Source organism: Mandrillus leucophaeus, unplaced genomic scaffold (assembly GCF_000951045.1).
Source record: "Mandrillus leucophaeus isolate KB7577 unplaced genomic scaffold, Mleu.le_1.0 Scaffold729, whole genome shotgun sequence".
NCBI classification, from domain to species: domain Eukaryota; kingdom Metazoa; phylum Chordata; class Mammalia; order Primates; family Cercopithecidae; genus Mandrillus; species Mandrillus leucophaeus.
The window spans coordinates 566,824-590,698 of record NW_012107908.1 but is presented as its reverse complement, the minus strand read 5'-3'; the positions used below and the strand labels follow the sequence as shown (position 1 = coordinate 590,698).

Sequence of the window (23,875 nt, the reverse complement as noted above, 5' to 3'; positions counted from 1 at the left end):
AATGCGTGTTGGAAAAGTGCTATAAAACTCTTTTTCAATAATTATAATTTGTGTTTTATATATACTAACATAAAGGGTACTAATAATATATTGTGTCTGCTTTGAATTTGCTTTATCTCGAACTCTGAATTTGAAATTGCAGATGTTTAGTTAAAATGTATGAAGTTCATTCTGTTTGTAGTCTGGTTTTAAATTTGGAAGAATTAAATTTGGTCTTATTTTCCATATGTAATCCCTTTAAGATTTGGGCTGATTCATTGTGCTGTTTCTAAATTCTCAGAGTAAGACTCAGTTTTGGCCTTAGATATACAATGACTTCCAGTATAAAATAAGGACATACAAGTGCTAACATGTTGAAAATGAGAGTGTGTCCTTTTTACTCCACTTAACTGAGCAGACTTTTAACTTAGTTCCTCAGTTTTTGTTTTCATTTTCTCTTCATTCTCCCCAACTGTCTCTCTTTTGTTTCAGTTTACTGAATTCTAAATTCAGTTCTAAATGACACTTGTGTTTTTCCTTTGCCAAAGGTGGTCCTGGTCTTCATGATCCTTGTGAGCGAGACCCAACAGATGCTCTGAGCTATATGACCATCCAGCAAAAAGAAGATATTACCCACAGTGCACAGGTAGAAGATTGAGCATGCCACTCTGACTTACTAGCGAGATAAAATAACTTGATTTTCTCAATTGTTGTTTTCGAGCACTTTTTTCTTGTGTGTTGTTAGGGACTTCTGCTGTTATAATGTCAGAATTTATGAGTATCTTTTTAGCTAGATGTTCTAAGGGCTTTATGAATGGCTACTGAAATGTGATTAAATATAATGCTTTGTTCTTTAGCACGCACTGAGACTATCAGCCTTTGGCCAGATTTACAAAGTGCTGGAGATGGACCCCCTTCCATCTAGTAAGCCTTTTCAGAAGTATTCCTGGTCAGTTACTGATAAAGAAGGTGAGTGTGGAAGTTTTTTATTAGGATTGGGGGTTGGCACTGGTAGAGATGATCATGGGATGCATCTCTTGTTACAACTTGGGGAACTTAATAATTGTGCATCCAAATCATGTATAAGAAGCTTTCTTCCTGACTGATGTGGGTTGGCTGTGTCCCCACCCAAATCTCATGTTGAATTGTAGTTCCCGTAATCCCCAGAAGTTGTGGGACGGACCCGGTGGAAGGTAATTGAATCATGGAGGCGGTTACCTCCATGCTGTTCTTGTAATAGTGAGTGAGTTCTCACAGGATCTGATGGTTTTATAAGAGGCTTTTCCCCAACTTCACTCTGCACGTCTGCCACCATGTGAAGAAGGATGTGTTTGCTTCCCTTTCTGCCATGATTGTAAGTTTCCTGAGGCCTCTCCAGTTATGTGGAACTGTGAGTCCATTAAACCTCTTTCCTTTATAAATTACCCAGTCACTGGTATGTCTTTATTAGTAGCATGAGAATGAACTAATACAGTAAATAGAACGGACTAGTACACTGACTTTCTTCTCTTCTGTTCCCATCAGGTAACATCAGCTGATGTAACATAATCATGTTTTCTTATTAGTGACTAACTCATTTGGCTATGTTGGCCAGATGCCATTACTGCATAGACTATCATTTCAGAACCCCTGGTCTAAGGAGAATAAGTCAACCATAAGCTAGGAGGAGACATTATCACGATCACTAATCAGTTTGATTATCTTTCTCATGCTTGGAAATGTTATCTAATGGCAAAGGAAAGAACAAAAATACAGAGGAGAAGAAAAGCATATTGGAAAATTCAGGATTATCTTCCATTTGTATTAGTCTGTTGAATTCAGAGTTTCAGTGGAAAGAATGTAGGTTTTGGGGTCAGTATGACCTGGGTTCCAGTCATAGCTCCACCACTTCCTAGTTTTAGGCCTTGAGCAATTAGCTTATCTCTCTCAGTAGGGATACTACCCTCTTTCTTATTTTATTGACTCTTGTCCGGTTAAAATGCCTGACTTAGTGCCTAGAGTACAGTGGATACTCAAATGCAAATCCACTTACTGCCTTCCTTAGGCCTCAAAAATATTTTTCCTCTCTCTTTCTCTCCTTTTAAACTAGAAAGTGGAATATTTAATACCAGATATTCTTCACCTGGAATGCAGCCTACCTCTAACAATGGAAATTATTCTACTTTTAGATATCACCAAAATAGTGCAGTTTCCCAGTCTGCTTATTTAAATGACAGAATTCCAGTGGGTCTGAAGACTTTCAGAGAGTCTACAAGATCAGAGCTGTTTTAATAGTAATAATAATATTAAGGGTTTTTTTTTTTTTTTTTCCTTTTTCACTCTTTCTTTCCTAAGTGTATAGTTTCCAGAGGCTACATGTAACATGTGATGAGATCATTGCTCTGATGGCTAATGGAATGTTTTCTTTTCTATACTCTTGTGTTTAAAATTGGTTTGTTTTATTTTCAATATGCTGAATATTGACAGATATTACCCACAAAGCATAGCACTTTGGGTGCTCAATAATTTTTTAATAGTGTAAAGTACTCCTCAGCTAAAAAGTTTGAGAATCAGTGCCTCACTGTAAATTCCTGAGGGGAAAGAATCCTCCAGATTCTATTCTATGATTGTTATAAACCAATGCTCAATGTAACTTGAGGAATGAAGACTATTTTCTTCTAGCAGGTGCTGGCTTAGTGGTGAAGAAATTATTGAAAGGGATTTACATACCCATGTGACATCAAGCATTGTCTGTGGAATGATGAATAAAAATGTTACAAATATATCTAGATTCTTATTATGATTAGTATCAGAAAATTTTATTTCAGTCACCAGATTCACAACCACTCTTTTGGTTTTATATTTTCCCCTTCACTGGATAGTAAAAGTATGTTTACTATTATGTGACTTAGTTTTTTTTTTAACTTTAAAGATCTTTCTCAAAAGTTTGAGAACTGCTGGTTTGTCAGTTGATAGCATAAAATAGAACCAGACTGCCCGTGTTCCTGTTATGGTTCTGTCAAAGTTACATGGCCTGGGCAAGTCACTTTACCATTTTGTGCTTTGGCTATACAATGATCTCTCCAATGCTTTCATACTTTCAGCACCTAGCTTCCTGACATTCACGTTTAAACTTTGTTACTGCTATTCTTGGTGATTTCCGTATGCATCTCAGATGATTTTTTTTCAAGACTCTAATGTCTCAGTTCTGTGACTTCTTCTCTTACACATATTTTATCTTCTGCCTTACCTTGGTTACTTATTCTATGGACATAGCCTAGTTCTTGTCTTCATCAGTAACTGTACCTGTATTATTTCCGTAATTATGTTTTCAAGAATCCCACTTTCCAATCTCTTGTCATTACTGTGTCTCCTACCCTTATTTCACTTCTGGAATCTTGTCATTGATTCCAGTACTTTTGCATAGTCCTTCATCCTCCTCGTGTTCTCTCTTCTGTCCTTACCGTGCTTGTACTACATGATCCTTGATTATCTCTCCCTAGCACGTACCTTCACTTCCTTGATCCTCTGTTTCTGGCAAAATTCTAACCGTTTGAAATCCATCTCTCTACCTTCTCTGTGTCTGTACTGGGTCGTATAACATGGTTGGAGAACAGCCATCTTGACTGTTCTCCCTTTAAGTCAGTGACACTAATCTAATAGGGACTATTTGTGTTGCCAGGCAATCCTGTAAGTTTGAGACTTCTCCTGTTTCCTAGATAACTGTTCCACATTTTCTCACATTTCACACCTCCTTCTCTACCTCCTTACTCATCTGATGAGCTTGTTTGCTTCCGTTTTCTCAGATAAATAATTAAGAGATAACTTCTATATATTCTCATCACTGTCTCCAAGCCCCACTGCATCAACTCCTATCTTTGCTTTTCCCTCCCTTGCCTATGCAGAAACTGCCTTGCCTCTTAAGACTGACCTTTCTACTTATCCACTATATCACATCCCCTGTTGCCTACCAGTGGACATTGTTCCAGAAATTATCTCTTCTCTCACTAGTGTCAGTTCCTCCCTGTCTACTGAATGCTTCTCATCAGCCTAAAAACCTGCTGCAGTGTCTCCCATCTGAAAGACAAAAGCCCAACAAACTCTCCCTTCATTCCGTAGGTCCCGCAACAGAGTTGCGTTTCTCTCCTTTTTATAAGCAGCACTTTGGGAAAGAGCAGCCTTTTTCTCTTTTCTCCATTTCCTCACTTTGAATTCTCATTAAACCTGTTCTAATCAGGTTTTCTTCCTCACCACTTGCCTGAAGTATCCCTTGTGACCTTCACGTTACTGCATTCAGTGGTTAGTTTTCAGTCCTCATCTTAGCCATTTTCAGCAACATTTGACACAGAGGAACACTTTTCTCTCCCGTATTTATTTTATAATGAGATATAGTGCATATATAGAAAAGTACAAAAATTACAGTTTAAAAAATAATTATTTTTTTCAAACTCGTAAAACCAGTGCGTGCCATGGTTAAGAAACAGAACTTTATCAGTGCCCCAGAAGCCATCTGTTTTATCCTTCTCATTACCTTCCTGTATGAAGAAGTACCATTTCTGACTTTCTGAAAATAAATCCATTTCCTGGGTTTTCTTTACCGATTTTCCACCTGTGTATGCTTTCCTAAATAATTTGAGTTTGCCTGGAACTTCCCAGAAATGGGTCCTAGGTTTAATCTTTTGTGACTGGCTTCTTTCTGTTCAGCATTCTTTGGGATTAATTTATGTCGCTGCACATAGATATAGTTCATTTTAATAGGTATGTAGTATCCATTATGAATATACTACAGTTTACTCATTCTACTTTTGAAGGACATTTAGGTTCTTTAGTTTTGACTACCACCTGCTGTGTTGCCATGAGCATTCTTCTGCATGCCTCCTGAAGTATACACATAAACAACCTAGTAAATGGTTGCACATACCCATTTACACTCCCACCAGCAGTATATGAAAATTCCTTTTGCCCTGTATCCTCAACAACATTTGGTATTGCCACGTTTTCTGAAATGAAATACCACTTTTCATTTGACTTTCAAGTCATCAGCTTCCTTGGTTCTTCTAGCTCTGTTGCCATCTCCTCAGCTGTCTTTGTTCTTTCTCGTCTTCCTGACTTCTGAATGTTAAAGTGTCCTAGGATTCAGTCCTCAGACCATTTCTCTTTATTTACACTGATGCTTTGGGGGACCTCATTTAGTTTCTTGTCTTCAAATACCTTTTTATACTGAAGATTGTCCCAAATTAATACTTCCATCCTAGACTACCAGCTCTTGAACTCAGACCCAAGTGTCAAAATGCCTCCTCAATATACATGATGTCCAGCAGTCATCTCAAACTTAAGATGTCTAAGATCTAAGCTCCTGCCCTTGCTCTCCCTTTGCTCTTCTCTTTCTATAGTTATCTCTGTCCCAGTCGTTGGAAACTCTCTGTTTGCTCAGGCCCGGATTCTTCGAGTTGCCCTTGAATCCCCTCTTTTGTTCACCGATATCCTAAACGTCAGCGAATCCTTTTTGGTTTTAAAGTGTGTCCAGGCCGGGTGGTAGCTCACACCTGTGATCCCAGAACTTTGGGAGGCTGAGGTGGGCAGATCACTTGAGACCAGGAGTTCAAGACCAGCCTAGGCAACATGGCGAAACCCCATCTCTACTGAAAACATAAAAATTAGCTGGGCATGGTGGCATGTGCCTGTAATCCCAGCTACGTGGGAGGCTGAGGCAAGAGAATTGCTTGAATCCGGGAGGCAGAGGTTGCAGTGAGCCCAGATCATGCCACTACACTCCAGCCTTGGTGACAGAGCGAGACTCTATCTCCAAAAAAAAGAAAAAAAAAATAGAATTTAGCTTCTTCACTGCTAACATCCTTATCTAAGCTGCCATCATCTCTCACCTGGATTCTTGCAGTCACCTCCTGTCTGGTCTTTTTGCTTCTGTTCTTGCCCTTCTATCTGTTCTCCACAAAGAAACAATTCTGTTTGTGGAGAACGCCACCCCTCTTCAACTTTTTATCTTAAAATACTTGCATATTCATAGGTAGTTGTAAAGATGATAAGGAGAGGTCCTGTTTACCCTTCACCCAGTTTCTCTTGATGGCTATATCTATGTAAATTTATAGTACAATATCAAAACCAGGAAATTGACAGTGATACAATGTGTATGTATAAGTTTTATGCCATTTGTTACATGTGTAGATTTCTGTAGCCACCACCACAATCAACATACAGAACTGTTCCAGCACCATTAAGATCTCCTTCATGCTGCCCCTTTATAGTCATACCCGCCTGTCTCTGCTCAGTCATCCCTAATCCCTGGAAACCACTAAGATTTATCTATCTCCATAATTTTATCATTTCAATGATTTCATATAAATGGAATTCTACAATAAGTGACCTTTTGCGATTTTTTTTTTTTTTTTACACTCAGCATAATGCCCTTAGGGTCCATCCAGGTTGTTGTATGTGTCAATAGTTTGTACCTTCTTGTTCAGTAGTAGTCCATGGTATGAATGAGCTAGAGTTTATTTAACTACTTACCCTATTGTAGGACATTTAGTTAGTGTCCAGTTTGGGCTTTTTACAGTTGAAGCTTCTATGAACACTCTCATATATATATATATATGTGTGTGTGTGTGTGTGTGTGTATATATATATATATATATAAAAAACGTAGGTTTTTGTGGGCGAGTCACAAAAACACAGGTATTTGTGTGTTAGATTTGCCACCAATTCTGTGTTTTGGCTTCAAGGTTATGCTGGCTTCATAAGGTGAGTTAGGACACGTTCCTTCTTTTTCTATTGTTGGAAAAGTTTGCATAAATTTGATGTTAGTTTTTCCTTAACTGTTGGAAGAATTAATCAGGGAAGCCATTGGCTTGTGTTTTCTTTGTGGAAATATTTTAAATTATGGATCTAATTCTCTTAATAAGCATAGGACTTCCATCTTCTTATGACAGTGTTGGTAAGCTGTGTTTTTCTAAGAATTTATCTATTTCACCTAAATTTTAAAATATTTTGGAATAAAGTAATTTATAAGATCCTCATTTTATTGTCTGTAGTATTTGTAGTAATGTCTTCTTTCATATATTTTGTACCTGGTTTTTTTTTGCTAATGACTCTCACCTAGGGGATTATTATTTTTATTAGTCTTTATAGGAAAATTAACTTTTGGCTTTGTTCATTGTCTTCTGTTGTATGTTTGTATTCTGTTTTATTGATTTATGCTCTTATCTGTAGTTTCCCTTCCTTATGACTTTCTTTGGGTTTAATTTGCTTCTCTTCTTTTTAAACTGTATGAGGTGGATGAATACATCGTTGATTTTTCAGCCTTTTATTGTATATACTATTAAGATGGTAAATTTTCCTTTAAGCACAGATTCACATACATCACAGTCTTTGGACATTTGTATGTTTATTATCATTTAGCTAAAGCTATTTTTTACTTTTATTCCTAGTTTTTTGACCCATAGGGTATTTAGATGTCATTGCTTAATTTGTGGACAAATGAAGATTTTGTAGTTAATTCTTTTGTTTTTGAGTTTTTACTTATTCCGCTGTCATTGAAGAACATGTGTTGTATGATTTGTGTCCTTTGATATTTCTTGAGACCTATTTTATGGCCCAGCACATGGTCTTTTTTTGCTCTGAAAATGTATATTCTGCAGTTGAGGGTCATAATATTTTTTTCATGTTAGGTCATGTCAGGTCACTTGTTCATTGTGCTTTTCAGATGTTGTTATTAATTACTGAGAGAACTCTGACAATTCCCATCTATTGTGGATTTGTCATTTCCCCTTCAGGCCTTCCAGATTTTAGTTTATATTTTTCATGTATAGATTTTTGGCTCTGTTATAGTTTCAGATTTTCTGCCTGAAATTATTTTTAAGTAAGTTTGTTTTTGAAAGGTCCATCATCTGGGGCCATTTTGGGTCTGTTTCTATTGTGTGTGCTTTCTCTTGATTTTTGATCATGATATCTTCATGTACCTGGTTATTATGAAGCTGGATTTTTAAAATAAGCAATTGTAGATAATTTAAATTAGTGTAGAGTAATGCCATCTTCCTCCAGGGAGGATTTATATTTGTTTCTGGGAGGTGGCTAATGGAATTGGCAGTCTTAGATCATTTCAGTGCAGTCAGGGATTAAGATAATTTGAAGCTGGGCTTTCGTCCTTGTGAGAGTCACACTATTTCCAGTTCATCTTACTTCTAGTGTATAACATTTCAGAGGCCCAACCCAGAGTGTAGAGTGTTCACCAGCCCTTCTCTGCTTGGACCTTGAACTTAGTTTTGGACTCCTTGAGACCTGGGAGTTTGTTGACATTACTCTCTTCAGTTCTTAGTGACCTCTTCTGGATTTGGAAGATGCCCCTAGGTTGTGACTCCCAATGCAGAGAATTTCTTTCACCTTCCATATCTTTTTTTTTTTTTTTAATTAAAACATGGCTTGGCAATGTTGCCCAGGCTGGAGTCCAGTGGCTATTTGCAGGTGCAGTCATTAACCCACTTTAGCCTCAAACTCCTGGACTCAATGAATCCTTCTGCCTCAGCCTCCTGAGTAGCTGGGACTACAGGCATGTGGCACCGTGCCAGGCTCACCTCCCATATCTTGATTTTAAAATTCTTCATTGTCCAGGAACAGATGTTTATTGTTTGTTTTGTCCAGTTTTTCTAATTGTGCTAGTCAGGAAGCCTTTTTGGACTTATTTACTCTCTATGGAAGTGGATCCTTGATATTTTGTCAATTAATGGCACCGAAGTTTGAGAACTACTGCTTGGCTCTTCTCACCTACTGCTAGCACCCTCTCCTTGTTCGTTTCACTCCAACTGCTTAGGCCTTTGTATCATTTCTTAGCATGTTTCTGCCTTAAGACTTTTGTAATTGCTGTTTGTTTTTCTCTGCCTGGGACTCTTTCTCCAAACGGCTGAATAGTTCACTCTTTTACTTTCTCAGGTCTTCATCAAAAGGTCTCCTTATTAGTGATACCTTTCTGATGCGCATGACATATAAATTGTTCTCCATTACACTCACTACCATAGTATATGTGGTAATTAGTTTTGGATAGTATATGTAAGCTCTTTGAGAAAAGGGAGATTGTTTTGTTACCTGCTATGTGTCTAGTGCCTAAAATTGTCTTTCACATAGTAAATGCTCTATTAATATTTATTGTTTATTGTTGAATATGTGAATGAATTTATAATGGGGACAATAAAGGTAATGGCTTCATGAGGGTGCTCGTGAGGATTAAATAAGTTAATAACCTGTAAGATGTTAACAGTGTCAGGCATATGGTAAATATGAAAATATTATTTTTAAAAATTGTTGCCTCAGAAATGATCACTTCTCATTACCAGATATTGTAAAGGTTGAAAACTACCTACTTTCTGTAAAGCAAGGCTGTTTTTCTCCTTAGGTTGCTATTATGATTAACCCCACATTTTGCAGCCCCTTTCCAATGGCTGGAATGATAGAATGAAGCTTAATCCATGGAACTCTATGTAGCTGGAGGATTTAGAGAAGAGATCTGTGCATTTAAGCTAGTTTGTGATTTCCAGGCAATCAAGGAACTGCTTTTAATGTAACTTAATGAGCAGAAGAGTGAATAGACATAGTTCTTTTTTAACTTTTATCTCTTAAAGACTGCATTCTAGGAGACTGGCATACTCATAGTTTTATGTAATGCAAATGAAATATAATACTCAGCCAGTGTTGCCTTCTGTTGAAGAGAACATCAAGATTGATTGACCTGAGTGGTAAATATTGACCCAAGCAAATGCTGAAGTCAGTGTTTACTTCAAGGGAGAATAAATCTTGATCAGAAAATATATAATCTCATTATTATTACAGGCTTTCACTAGAAGAATCTGGAAATCTTGTGGCATGAGTATCTTGAGCATAATTTTCCTTAGGAAAAACAACTAACTTTTAAAGTGAAGACATAAAGAGATCTTTAAATTACTTGGATAGGTTGATGAACTTTTCTCTAATAATTTTTAACTTGGACAGCAAAGTTCCTGCCTTTTGCTTGACAACATTATAAACTGATGGCTGCTTTATCCAAGAAACTGATTATTAATCAGTTCGGTTAGTTTTTGCTCAGTGCTCATTGTGTTGCTTCTAAGTCTTGTGTTAAGGTAGTTTGTAAGATACAAGACAAGGAGAAAATATCTTTGACCTTCAAAGGGCACTGAAGACACACAAGAAATATGAAATAGACAATGATACAAGACTTTACATTTCTGATACCATAAAAACTCTTTGATATGAGAGAACATTTTTATAGAGGAGGTGAACTGTAAATACAATTTTGAATAGGATTTGAAGAGGCAGAAGGATATTTTATAGTTTGATAGTCAGATTTCCAAAGGTATAAGATTTAACATGTGGACTTCTAAAGTTTATACAAGTTATAAATGTTAAATTTTAGAGATGTTTGAAATGATATTAAGTAAAAATAAATCCTACCAGAGGTAACTACTTTTTAACATTTTGATACATAGCCTTCTAGACTTTTTCTCTTCATGCATATAATGTGAATATATGCTGTCTGTGTGGCTGCTAAAACAAAATACCTTAGACTGGGTAACTTACAAGTAACAGAAATTTATTGCCCTCAGGGGCTTGAAAGTCCAAAATCAAGGCTTCAGCAGATTTGCTGTCTCGTGAGGGCTCATTCCTCATAGATGGTGCCTGCTGTGTATCCCCACATGGCAGAAGGGGCAAACAGTCCCTCTCAGGCATCTTTTCAAATTTATAAGGGCTCCACCCTTATAACCTCATCACCTTCCAGGTTCCCCACCTCCTAATCCCACTGCACTGGGGATTAAGTTTCAACATATGAATTTTGGGGGAACATATTCAGACCATACCATAGGCATAGATATTGGTGTGTATATATGAATAAATGGAAAAAAATAAATATAAAAAGTGATAATATTGTTTCAAGATTTGCTTTAAAAAAATTTGCTTTTCTAGATTATAAATAATGGTAACTTAACTGATCAATGAAAAAGCTGTATGATCCTTGGTGTGATTCCTAAGATTTTCCTACCTGAACATGTTAGATACATGTGGTACGGTAAGAGAATTGTTGTTTTGACTGATAATGAATCCCTCATAATTTTTTTTAGGTGCTGGGTCTTCAGCTCTAAAGAGGCCATTTGAAGATGGATTAGGGGATGATAAAGACCCCAATAAGAAGATGAAACGAAACTTAAGGAAAAGTGTGTAAAACCTTTATTCTTATAGATGCAAACTAGAGAGGACTTGTAGCCTCAGATAGAAAAATTAGAAGTGAAGGTTTTTTTTTTAATGAGATCGGTTCTCACCGAGACTGGAGTTCTGTGGCATGATCTCAGCTCACTGCAGTCTCCACCTCCTGGGCTCAAGTGATCCTTCAACCTCAGCCTTCTCAAATAGCAGGGATCACAGGTGCATGCCACCACACCCTGCCAAGTTTTTGTATTTTTGGTAGAGACAGATTTTCGCCAAGTTGCCCAGGCTGGTCTTGAACTCCTGAGTTCAAGCAATTCACCCTCCTCGGGCTCTCCAAGTGCTGGGATTACAGGCATGAGCCACTGTGCCTGGCCAAAAAGTGAAGAATTTGATTGATTTGAATTAGAGTTTTCAGACTAGATCTTAACTGAGCAATTGATAATTGAATAACTTTTTTGTTTCCAAGCTTTTTTGCTTAGGATATATGAATATTGACAAGCGAAAGTTAATGTGTAGTTAAATAATGCATACCATTTTTATAGTGATGTTAGCATAGTAATTTTAGAATTACTTATGAGGTTAATCTGTGTGTTTTGAAATCCTCATTTTTAAAAAATCTGGTGAATTTACAGCAGTTACTGATTACTTTCTAGTTAATTTCTGACCTCATTCCTCTTTCTTTAACAGTTCTGGATAGTAAAGCAATAGACCTTATGAATGCATTAATGAGGCTAAATCAGATCAGGCCTGGGCTTCAGTATAAGCTTTTATCTCAGTCTGGCCCTGTTCATGCCCCAGTCTTCACAATGTCTGTAGATGTAGATGGCACAACATATGAAGCCTCAGGACCATCCAAGAAGACAGCAAAACTTCACGTAGCGGTGAAGGTACAGTATTTGTTTTACTTCGCAATGCTTTCTTATTTTATGTTCCAAATAATATGCTTATTTTCCTATAATAAATTATCATTTTTAAGCATTTTAATAGCAATATTATTATATATAGACTTTTGTTACTTCTGGATGACAAAGTTTTGTTGTTGTAAAATATTATGTGGTAATTATATAAAATTTGGAAAATATAGAAAGAAGTAAAGAAATTAAAATACGTCAACTGACCATTGTTGAAGCAAGGACCATTAGTATTTGTATCTAGTATGTTGGTTTATTTCCAATCATTTTCTATTTTGCTGTTTATTTTTTAAGTGAGCTCACAGTATATATGTAATTTCATCTCTTGTTTTTCCTGTAATGTTTCATTACTGTTTTTCCTCATTATGAAAATCTTCATAAATAATTTTTAATGGCTGTACGATTAACATGCTGCGAGTAAACTATTTGTTTAAACATTCTCCTATCATTGGATATTTTGCTTATTTCAGATTGTTTCTATTATAAATTTGATCAGTATCTTTGTATATGGTGCTTCATCTGTATTTTTAGAATATTTCCATAGGGAATAATGACCAGTTATGCATGTAGGTTTGTAGAAAATTTCCAAGTAATGGGATCTCTCTATAAGTATATTTGACCTCTTGCAGACTAGTGCAAAAATGTTAAAGATCATGTAGACTGAAGGTCAGATTCAATTCACTTAAGAAAAGTTATTTTATGTAACAGTATGGCATACGATATAATTGGACTATTTTCATGGTCATTTTGTATGTATTATTAATGTAGATGCAAACACCATCCTAGCTACCGGGGATATGACAGTTAATGAAACAAAGTTCCTGCTCTCATGGAGCTTACATTCTAGTGTGTATAGGATGGGAAGATAGACAACAAATATACAAAGAAGCGTGTAGATGTCAGATACTGATGAGAACAATACATGCAGAAAAACAATCACTAAGCTTTAAAAATACCAAACACTACATAGTACTTATGCTCTGTCTTCACTAGAAAAGGGATATCTAAAGTATGATGAAAGAGTATGAATTTAAAATGAGGCAGAAAAAGAAAACCAACAATGAGGGGAAAAGTAAATCCAGGAATAAGACTAAACATACAGTTTAATAACAACATACACTGAGAATGAGCCACAAGTTTAGAGCTAAGTTCTGTAGCAGCTGACACAAAAAGCTTGTGAAATATACAGTTCACTCTCTTTGTCTTAAGTACAGAGAATTTGGTTATGAGAGTCACAGTTGTGGTATTTGATCGGGTGGGCATTTATCCTTGGGTAGATCTTCACAAACCAAGGACATCAGTGATCTCTTTTAAAGGCATCTACGATACAGTGATAAATTTTGTGGGTTGTTTCGTACAGTAACCTTTAACATAAGCTAGTGGCCTCATAGCAAATTCTAATTCAGTAAAATTTGGGAGAGCGAGTAGAGTGGCAAATTTTGCAATGTGACAAGATTTGGATGCTGTTTTCATTTGATGCAGTGATATCTTTTTATGATATAATGAACTTGGTTGGACAGGGTATGCTTTTGTCTTCAATTCCAAATATTATGTTTTATTCACCTGAGCTTTTGGTAAACATGGAGGGCCTGTAAGCCTGGGATTAAGTTAAGCTCCCTGACAAATTTTGGAAATGTAGATATCAGTTATAATCTGAATGACACTGGACCTGAGGAAATTCTTAATGGTTTCTTGTGACTGGTGTGGTGGGTAGATGGCCTTCATACTTTTATTTACCTTGAGTGGCATTTTGGGTAGAATGTGCAGTAACTGGTAAATCTGAAATTTATGAAGAGTTAAGATTTTCCCTTTTTGAAAATGGGATAAACTAAACTTTTGATCCATTCATGTAAAATGAATTACGAATCAGAGTAAACTAGCTTTGAAGGTTTGAAAAACTCTGCTTACTTTCTTTGGTTTATCAGCTATATGATATGAAAACCTATTACTAGCTGTCAGTCTCAAGTGGCCTGCAGTCTTTTCTAGGCCTGTCACATCTCAGGTTTATGACCCGATAGCTTTATTCCAGAATTTGCTATTTTGAGGTAGATTGTTCTCCCTAAGGTCTTCATAGATTTTTTATTTTATGTCTTGTTTTCTAAAAGTTACTTTTGGCTTTTTAAATCTTGTTATAAATGCATAATGTTTGTTTGTTATAAATGGTTTAGAAAATGAGGGGAAAAAATTCGTAGTTCTAATGCCCAGAAATAATAACCATTAACATTTTGGTATTTATTCTTCCAAGCCTTCTTATTTTAACTTACAATTCTAACTTCAGAAAGCATTAAAAATGAAAAAAATTTCCCTAGGTTTGATGTAAATTACCTGGTGGCAAAACATGACCTGAATTGATAGGGAGCTATTTTTAGTCTTTAGTGTTCTATTTAGTGTGATTATTTTATATGTTCCTTTGCATAAACATGGGGCAGCACCTGAGAATCCACTGGGGATTTGGAAAATGTGTGGTATATGTATTGTATTAGCTGTCAGAATTGAAAAATTACGAATTCTCAAAACAACCTGACACTAAGGGTTTCAGATAAGGAATGGTGAACCTACATAATGTCTGTAAAAATGTATTTTTTAAAAATAGGATCTTTCTTTCTTTCTTTCTTAGATGGAGTCTTGCTGTGTTGCCCAGGCTGGAGTGCAGTGGTGCAGTCTCAGCTCACTGCAGCCTCTGCTTCCTGGGTTCCAGTGATTCTCCTGCCTCAGCCTCCTGGGTAGCTGGGATTACAGGCACCTGCCACCACACCCAGCTAATTTTTATAGTTTTAGTAGAGACGGTGTTTCGCCATGTTGGTCAGGCTGGTCTTGAACTCCTGAACTCAGGTGATCCTCCCACCTCGGCCCCCCAAAGTGCTGGGATTACAGGCTTGAGCCACCGCGCCCAGCCGATACTCTCTTCATCTAAAAATGTATTACGAATTTTTAAATAGCTAACTCAAAGATTGCTCTTATTTTTAGTGATAGTCTAACATTTCATTATTAGCAGATGGTCTGTTACATTATCATAATGTAACTAATCATTTTGGATTTAGATACTTCCATTTTATTGCTTTACAAAAAATCTTTTTGAACTTGTCTGATGATTCCTTAAGATATATTCTAGAGATAGAATTACTGGGTCAAAAGGTCAATACATTTTAGTGATTCATTAATTTGTTTAAAAAATGCATTGGAATTCTTATTATATGCCAGACATATATTGCCAAATTGTCATCCATAAAGGTTATATCACATGTTATGCGTTGTTTATAAATGAGTGAGAAAGAATTTTGCATCTAATGTGTTTATGAAAGTAGGTCCAACTGAATAAAAATCCTTTTAGTTCTTACTCAATTGCTTGGTGAGGGTTGTGTACCTATTAAGACAAATCACACCAGAGAATCAAATCAAAAGAAAAGAAGAAATCACTTTTTTCGCATGAGTCTGACCTGGCTGCAGAGCGGCAAGCACCCTAAAGTGATGGAGAATTAGTGGCCAGTCTTCCCTTCACTCTTCCACTTCTCTATCCTGGCAGCCCCCCACAAAGGATACCTTTGGGTCATAATCATCCATATTACATGAAAAGAATCTTAGTCATTGTGAGGAAAAGATCAGCTAGAAGAGGGAAGGTGAAGGGAAGGCTCTTTGGAGAGGTTCTTAGAGACATCAAATTGCCTGAGAATCTGATGAAATCAGATCTCTATCATACATAAGCCATGGATGTTACTCTCTTTTGAGTAGAGAGCCATGATGTAGAGTGCTTTTCTTTTCACTCTTGGCCCCTAGTATTCGAGGGGATCATCGTTCTCAGTGTCAGCCTTTGCTAACGCCAGCCCTCTTCCAGGAAGAAGGGGATTTGGTTACACACAGATGATTTCCCAGTCACCTTGTTTCCATGAGTGATCTTGTCATTTTTAAGCTCAGTTGATGTATTAGGTTTGAATTTGTTTGCCAGATACTTGAAATTCACTTTTCTTTGGTATACTGGTTTTTTTTAGAATTAACATGGATTCCAAACAAACTTGGTTCTGTCAAAGAAAACCAGAGCTGGACAGTTGTTAAAACAGTAAGAAAAAAAGTGTGTACTCAGGAACTATTACTGCAATAACGAAAAGAGACCTCGGTATGGAACTGGGCTCAATTCCGAGTTCAACATGGACAAGTGAGGATTTGTAGCCAAGGAACAGGGATGGATCAGTGGATGGAAAATTACTAAGGGGAAGCATCAGGATGAAGGGGTAATTTCTGGCTAAACGGGACCTATCAGGATTCTTGCTCAGAGCAGGCCAGGGTATTCAGATACCACCTGGGCAGTGATGGGCATGCTAGTCCATTCTTGCACTGCTATAAAGAAATTCCTGAGACTGGGTAATTTTTAAAGGAAATAGATTTAACTGGCTCACGATTCTGCAGGCTGTACAGGAAGCATAGTGACTTCTAGGGAGACCTCAGGAAACTTTTAATCTTGGTGGGAGGGGAAGCAGGCACATCTTATGTGGCCCGAGCAGAAGGAAGAGAGAAGGGCGAGGAGGTGCCACATACTTTTAAATCAACCAGATCTCTTGAGAACTGTGTCATGAGACAGCACTAGGGATGGTGCTAAACCATTAGAGACTGCCCCTATGATCCAATCACCTCCCACCAGGCCCCGCCTCCAGCATTCGGGATTACAATTTGACATGAGATTTGGGTGAGGACACAAACCGTATCAGTGGGGGATGAGGAAATTTGATCAGATACCAAGGGTGATTAAGGGTGATTAAATATTGAGGGTGAGGGATTCTGGCTAAACCAATTTAGCAGGATTCTTGTTACAACGTGGCTCTTAAGGACAAAGCCGAAGGATGGGGCCTAGATAAAAACATGGCTCAGCGGATCCTGTCTAGAGTTTGGTTAAGGAGAGAATCTTTATCAGTTGCAGAGGTCTGAGAACTCTGCTTTTTTGACTTCTTAGCATATGCTAGTAAATACTCTTAGAATAACTGTTCATAAAAAATGATTTAATTTGAATTTCTTGGTTACACTGTGTTGGACACTTCCCTGAGATATAATCCACCAGTTATATAAAATATTTGTAAACGTATTGAAATATGTTGCTGTAATAATAAGCGAATCTGATATGTGAGAAAAGGATGGAGAGAAGTGTTAAATAATGTATATTAGCCTATTTTTATTGTCTGTGTTAAGAAAAGGTGAATGTCTTTAGCTTTTATTGGAATACACAAATCAAACTTATTTGTGATGTTTGGCTTTTGACTTGCAGCCTGTATTGGCTTAGTGTTAATTTGGAATGATAGGTATTCTCGGAGATGCGATTTCTCAGAGAGCATACTTACAGGACTCAGACAGTGGAGAAGGTGTTTTTAAAATCAAATATTAATAAGGATATAAACAAATGATGTTAATGTACTTAGTATAAAGTACTACCTGAGCACTTTCAGAACTTAAGATGTTAAAAAAAGCGTTCTTGGCTTTACTCCCAAGCAAATACAAGACATTTATTTATGATAAGAATGCCAAGTTATCCATATGAATTGTGTGAATTAATTTCAAGTTCTCTTGGTACAGAATTCTATGTAGGTCCGTTTTTTGGTTTAGGGTAACACTGTTTTATTTATATTGGCAAAATCCTTTATACAAGATGTGATTGTTTGTAAAGGCTGGCTTCTCATTTGTGTGGTCACCATAACCATTTTTTGGAACACCTATTATGTACAGTTGTTATTATAAAGATATACGATGTTGCTTTTAAATCTCAGCAACTTAAAACAGTTAAAAGTGGAAACGAATGCAAGGGTCTTTAGGAATCTATCCCTATATCCTCTGGCGTAAGCCTCTAATTAGTGACAAAGCTATATCAACCTCCTTTGAAAGAGGCTTACACAATGTGAACATATTCTCTTGTAAACATCTAAAAAGCAGTATAATCAGGAAGGTATTAAAAGGCACTCACCTGTGTGAGCATGCCTGTGCACAGTCATGCACACACACATACACATTGTTCTTAAAGCTTTATTTCGAAAAAGTAAGAAAAATCCTAAGGATCGAATGAAAGTATAACAAGTTTGAACATTGGAGGTAGCCATAATCAACCCTTGAGAGAGAAGGATGGAAATACAAGACTAAAATTGTTCCTGGCTTACTTCGTATAGAGAATAAACCTAGAAACTGAATCTTGTTTTTGCATTTTTTTTTTTTTTTCCCTGAGACAGAGCCTTGCTCTGTTGCCTACGCTGGAGTGCAGTGGCGCAATCTTGGCTCACTGCAACCTCTGCCTCCCAGGTTCAAGCAGTTCTCCTGCCTTAGCATCTGAAGCAGCTGGAATTACAGGCGTGCACCGCCACACCCAGCTAATTTTTGTAACTTTAGTAGAGACTGGGTTTTACCATGTTGGCCAGGCTGGTCTCGAACTCCTGACCTCAAATGATCCACCCGCCTCGGCTTCCCAAAGTGCTGGGATTACAGGCATGAGCCACCGCATCTGGCTGAGACTGAATCTTTTAAGTTTTGATTGTGGTTTATGTTGGAAGCAAAGTAGAAAGTTTTAGATGTTACTTTGTAATTGACAGGCAAGTTGGTTCGAAGATAAAAAATTTCTTGATTGCCTTTCTGGGCCAATTTCTCCTAATGGATTGAGTCATAGAACTTAGAGGTCAACGAATACAGTCTTCCTGTTTTGTAGTTTGGAAAATTGAGGGCCAGAAAAGAAATACAGGATTAGACTCTCAGATTTTTTCCTTTCTAGACCAGGGTACTTTTTACAGTATGCTATTTTTGTCTGTATCCTATTGGTTTGAACCTAGCTATCCTCTTTATTTTCTCTACCTCTCACCTCCAAATTAAATGAACCAGGAGTAGCGTCAGGTTTATATTTGTCATCCTGTATTTAAACTCAATTACCCTGAGGAGGTTTTCCCCATTTTTCCATGGTGCTACCCTGGTAGGTATACCCTATTTAACCAAGGACTTAGAGATTTAGTACCATCTCGCTCTTCCTGCAAGGTGTTTTATGGTTCAAACGCTATGAGTTTGAAACTTTTGTTCTCAATGTTTTGTCTATTCCCTGGTTTCTTGTGTCTGAATAAAACTGCATCTTAATGTAATTTGTACAGGTATTGCAGGCAATGGGATATCCAACAGGCTTTGATGCAGATATTGAATGTATGAGTTCCGATGAAAAATCAGATAATGAAAGTAAAAATGAAACAGTGTCTTCAAACTCAAGCAATAATACTGGAAATTCTACAACTGAAACCTCCAGTACCTTAGAGGTATACTTATTTTTTTCTCAGAAAAAAAGTAGTATGTATGTGCATTGTAGGAAATTTGAGAGATGTGGAAAAGTATAAATAAAAAGCGTATACAAACCTGTACATATATTACAGAGACAGACATAATTATTATTTTGGTTTATTTCCATCCAGTGTTTTTAATGAATCTCTATAAAGGCAGTCATATTTTCATGCAGTTTTATATCTTGATTTTTTTCACTTTAAAAATATCTGTAAATTGCACAACATTTGAGTATATCCTAATTGAACTCGTATTTCCTGATTGCTGGCCATGCAAGCTGCTTCCAACATTTCATAACATACCAAGACTATCTGCAATAACTGATGGGCAGAAAACTACAAGATGTAGTGGAGGAAACTGGGATTATTTGAAGTTTATGCTAAGCTGTGGGGTGCATTGGGTCATCATTTAGTTGGTCCAGCCCTGAAGGAAGGCATAGCCTGACAGAGTATGTACCTCAGACCCTAATTAAGTCCTGACCTGTGAACTTATTGTCACCGATAATAGAATGGGATGAAATCCAAGTACTGAGTATACACAATACATTGGGGAGTTCATGGAACTCATGTTTACCGCAGTCTATGTAAAGAACATTAGCTTTAAAGTAACAGCAAGAGCTTACATAAAAAAAAGTTTACTTTGTCATTTGTACGAATAAGTATTTATTAAGGACTTAATTAGTAAACTATTTTTTTCAGTCCATAAAGCCCTTTTAATACCTGCTTAGTGCCAAGTGTTGCAGAAGTTGTGTGCAGAGCCTAGAGCTGCTCCCAGGCTAAAAGGGTAAAAAGACATGTTTATAACAAATGGCAATATAATGCGATAAGCACTGTGATGGCAAAATGAATGTAATCATGTCAAATCTTGAAGGAGGAAGGGGTGGTGAGACTCTTAGACATACGCTTACACAATCACGCAGAACAGCAAGGCTTCAGATGATGAGTTTTGCTGTGTGGGGAAGAGAAAGCATTCTGGACTGAAGGAAGAGGAGGTATGATGACTTTGAGTTGTGAAAGTAAATGTTTAAGAAGTGTCAAGTGGGCCAGTGTGGACAGGATTGATGGGGCTGAAGCCTGAGAAAGCCAGACTTGGCACTTCGTGTGATGCTATAGAGGACAGATGATGTCATGGCTGGCTGCTCAGAGGGACCAGTCATTACAGGTGGCAATCACAGGTCAAGATGTTGTTTTGCTGACAATATTATGTCTATTAAAAGAAAAAAGGGCTCGGCTGGGTGCGGTGGCTCACGCCTGTAATCCCAGCACTTTGGGAGGCCGAGGCAGGCAGATCACGAGGTCGGGAGATCGAGACCATCCTGGCTAACACGGTGAAATCCCGTCTCTACTAAAAAACATATGAAAATATTAGCCAGGCGTGGTGGCGGGCGCCTGTAGTCCCAGCTACTCGGGAGGCTGAGGCAGGAGAATGGCGTGAACCTGGGAGGCAGAGCTTGCAGTGAGTCGAGATGATGCCACTGCACTTCAGCCTGGGTGACAGAGCGAGACTCCGTCTCAAAAAAAAAAAAAAAGGGCTCATTAATTATGAGGTCCAGACCATTAAGTACAAAGGTAATTAAAAAGGAAGAGAGCAGTGTGGGCTGTGCTAGTAGGAGCCACACTGACATAAAAAGTTTTGGTAGTGACTACGTTTATATTTTGTTTCTGTATATTGTAGTAATGGTGGGAAGCAAGGAGAAAAGAAAGCCCTTATTTATTTCCTCATTTAGAATAATAGTAATTTATTAAAATTCAGATTTTTTATGACTTGACTCATTTTTGTAGACATGATTTCAGGTTTGGAAAGCATAGAGTGATTACTATAGACCTAGTTTCAAAAATCACTCATTATCTTTTAAAGACAGTGACTAGAAATTTGCCTTGAAATTCAAAAAATGCAGATTATAAAAACCCATCAGGAAAAGATGTTTATTGATGTTATTGATGTTTTTAAACTTGTCCTTAAAAATTGTCCTTTGATGGTTCACCTCTAAAGCGTTAACCACTTATCAAACCTGCACAGAATACTTTACTGATAGAATCTTGATTTTCATTAGGTTTATATATTAATACTTAATACTTTGGGCCAGGCGTAGTGGTGCACACCTGTAATCCCAGCACTTTGGGAGGCTGAGGCAGGCGGCTCACCTGAGGTCAGGAGTTTGAGTGCACCCTGGCCAACGTGGTAAAACCCTGTCTCTACTAAAAATACAAAAATTAGCCGAGTGTGGTGGCAGGTGCCTATAATTCCAGCTACTTGGGAGGCTGAGGCAGGAGAATTACCTGAACCTGGGAGGTGGAGGTTGCAGTGAGCCAAGATTGCACCACTGCACTCCAACCTGGGCCACAGAGCGAGACTCCGTCTCAAAAATAAAAAATAAAAAAAAATTAACACTTTTGGGCATATATTTTGTGTGTTCAGCATTTCTTGTGTGGTGGAATTACAGACATGATCTCTGACCTCAAAAAGTGCTCTATCTTTTGGTTTCTCCTTTCTCAAAATTATAGTTGTATTTTGTGGATTTATTTGTTTTTGATGCTAGCCTCTGTTTTCATTTGCACCTTCATGCTCTTACATGAATTATTTCACTTCTATTCTTATCCTTCCTCAAATCAGTTATTTCCATAGCATATATCTGCTCTCTAACATGCGTTATTTTGCAGTGATGATATCTGTCCCTCCCACTACACTTTAGCTCCTTGAGGGTAGGGAGTGACTGCCTTTATTGTTATTTTAAAATTTCAGAATCCGTAGTCTATAGCCAATTGTTTTTACCTTAGGTCCCCTTAAATCTGTTTAGAGTGACTGAGAGGTGTATAGGAACATTTCCCCTCTAACATCGCAAATTGAGAGTTATTTCTTCCTAACCCTAAAGAAGAAAAATGAACCCTCAGGCATCATGTGAATCCAAACTGTTCTCTTCTCGTTATTAGTAATTTAAAGTATTATTCTTAGATCATGAACACTACAGAGCAGAGCCTGGAGTGGCCCACAGTGGCATGGTTGCATTGGTCTTGAATACTGCTTCGAAAGAAGGCTGGCCAGATGACTGCAATGTTTACTGCTTGTAGAGTTTTTACAGCTTTAATGATATTTTGCCATTTGTGTACAGAGGTGACTCATTCTAGCCCCTGAGTGCTTTAAAGTGAATTTTTGAGCCTCCTTGGCATAATTGTATTAACAAGAAATGCAATATTCTAAAATCTTACTTGATTGAACCTTCAGATTCCCTTTCTCTTATAGGTAAGAACTCAGGGCCCTATCCTCACAGCAAGTGGCAAAAACCCTGTAATGGAGCTCAATGAAAAAAGAAGAGGTCTCAAGTATGAACTCATCTCAGAGACTGGTGGAAGCCATGACAAGCGCTTTGTAATGGAGGTGTGTAGCCAGACACAACCTAGCCTTATCTTTCTTCTCAAAGACATAGGATATCCTGAACTTCATGTAAAGTTTTAGACTGAGTCAGTTCTTGTGGCACTGTTTGATTTTTGGTGTTTTCTATGTCATAATCTATTTAAATTAAAAGCACATAGAGGAATTGCATGGGGTAATTGCAAGGTGTTATTCTTGATTGTAGGTAGAAGTAGATGGACAGAAATTCAGAGGCGCAGGTCCAAATAAGAAAGTGGCAAAGGCGAGTGCAGCTTTAGCTGCCTTGGAGAAGCTGTTTTCTGGACCCAATGCGGCAAATAATAAGAAAAAGAAGATTATCCCTCAGGTATGAGTAAACATTAAACCTTTGCAGAACCTGTGAAAAATGTTACAGGAATTAAATTTTCTTTCCTGTCCATGTGCCATTTTAGCTTTTTCTGAAGTTGTTTCTTTTTCTCGGACTTGGCAACCTTTGCTTTGGGTTAGGTCGTGAATAATATAAATCTCATTGGTGGTTACCTGTTCTATGGTCTTCGTAAACAAAAAATATATGTACATGTATATTTATATGTATATGTATATATGAGGCTATTAGCATTATTTGGAGGGTTGAAGTCATTCTTGATGAAGTCAAGTTTTGAGGTGATTTGGACCTTAATGAGTTCTAAGCAGTTTAGTTTGGGGAAGCTGCCAGGAGCACCTGGGGCTTTGCTTTCATCAGCCTGCAGGTGCTCTTCCAGTTCCTTTGCAGTTTTGTCCTTTTGCATTGTTTACTTTGGGTTTCCTTGCAGACCGCATAAAATTTGGTGCTGTATTGCTTCTGTTCATTACTGACATTGGAAATGTCAGCGCTACTGAATGTCCAGGATCTTAGCAAGGTATTTAGAAAAGATGGCCCTCTAATTACATGCTTATAGATATGAGATTCTTCCATCCATTCATTTATGCATTCAAAAAACATTTTCTAGTCATACACCATATGCCTGACAGTGAGGGAAAGAGTTGCGTCAGTAAGTATAAGACACATTGTGCCTCATGGAGAATCCTGGTATAATAACATAACATCTGAATATATTATATGATAGAAATTAAAAATGCTTAAACTGATACAAGGAAGCTTAGGTTGTTTAATTCTACGTTAAACATTATATTTA

General features: G+C 37.3%; 1 protein-coding gene across 2 annotated transcripts in view; it reads left to right on the top strand.

The window, feature by feature from the left end:
* The window catches only part of STRBP (spermatid perinuclear RNA binding protein), a 60,026-nt gene that overhangs the window by 25,647 nt on the left and 10,504 nt on the right, over positions 1–23,875 (top strand). For both annotated transcript variants that reach the window (XM_011965497.1, XM_011965498.1), the window contains 7 exons: positions 528–625; positions 837–948; positions 11,076–11,168; positions 11,848–12,047; positions 19,172–19,330; positions 22,593–22,727; positions 22,927–23,067. In XM_011965497.1, the coding sequence (XP_011820887.1) occupies positions 528–625; positions 837–948; positions 11,076–11,168; positions 11,848–12,047; positions 19,172–19,330; positions 22,593–22,727; positions 22,927–23,067 (938 nt within the window). The remainder of the gene's footprint in view (positions 1–527; positions 626–836; positions 949–11,075; positions 11,169–11,847; positions 12,048–19,171; positions 19,331–22,592; positions 22,728–22,926; positions 23,068–23,875) is intronic.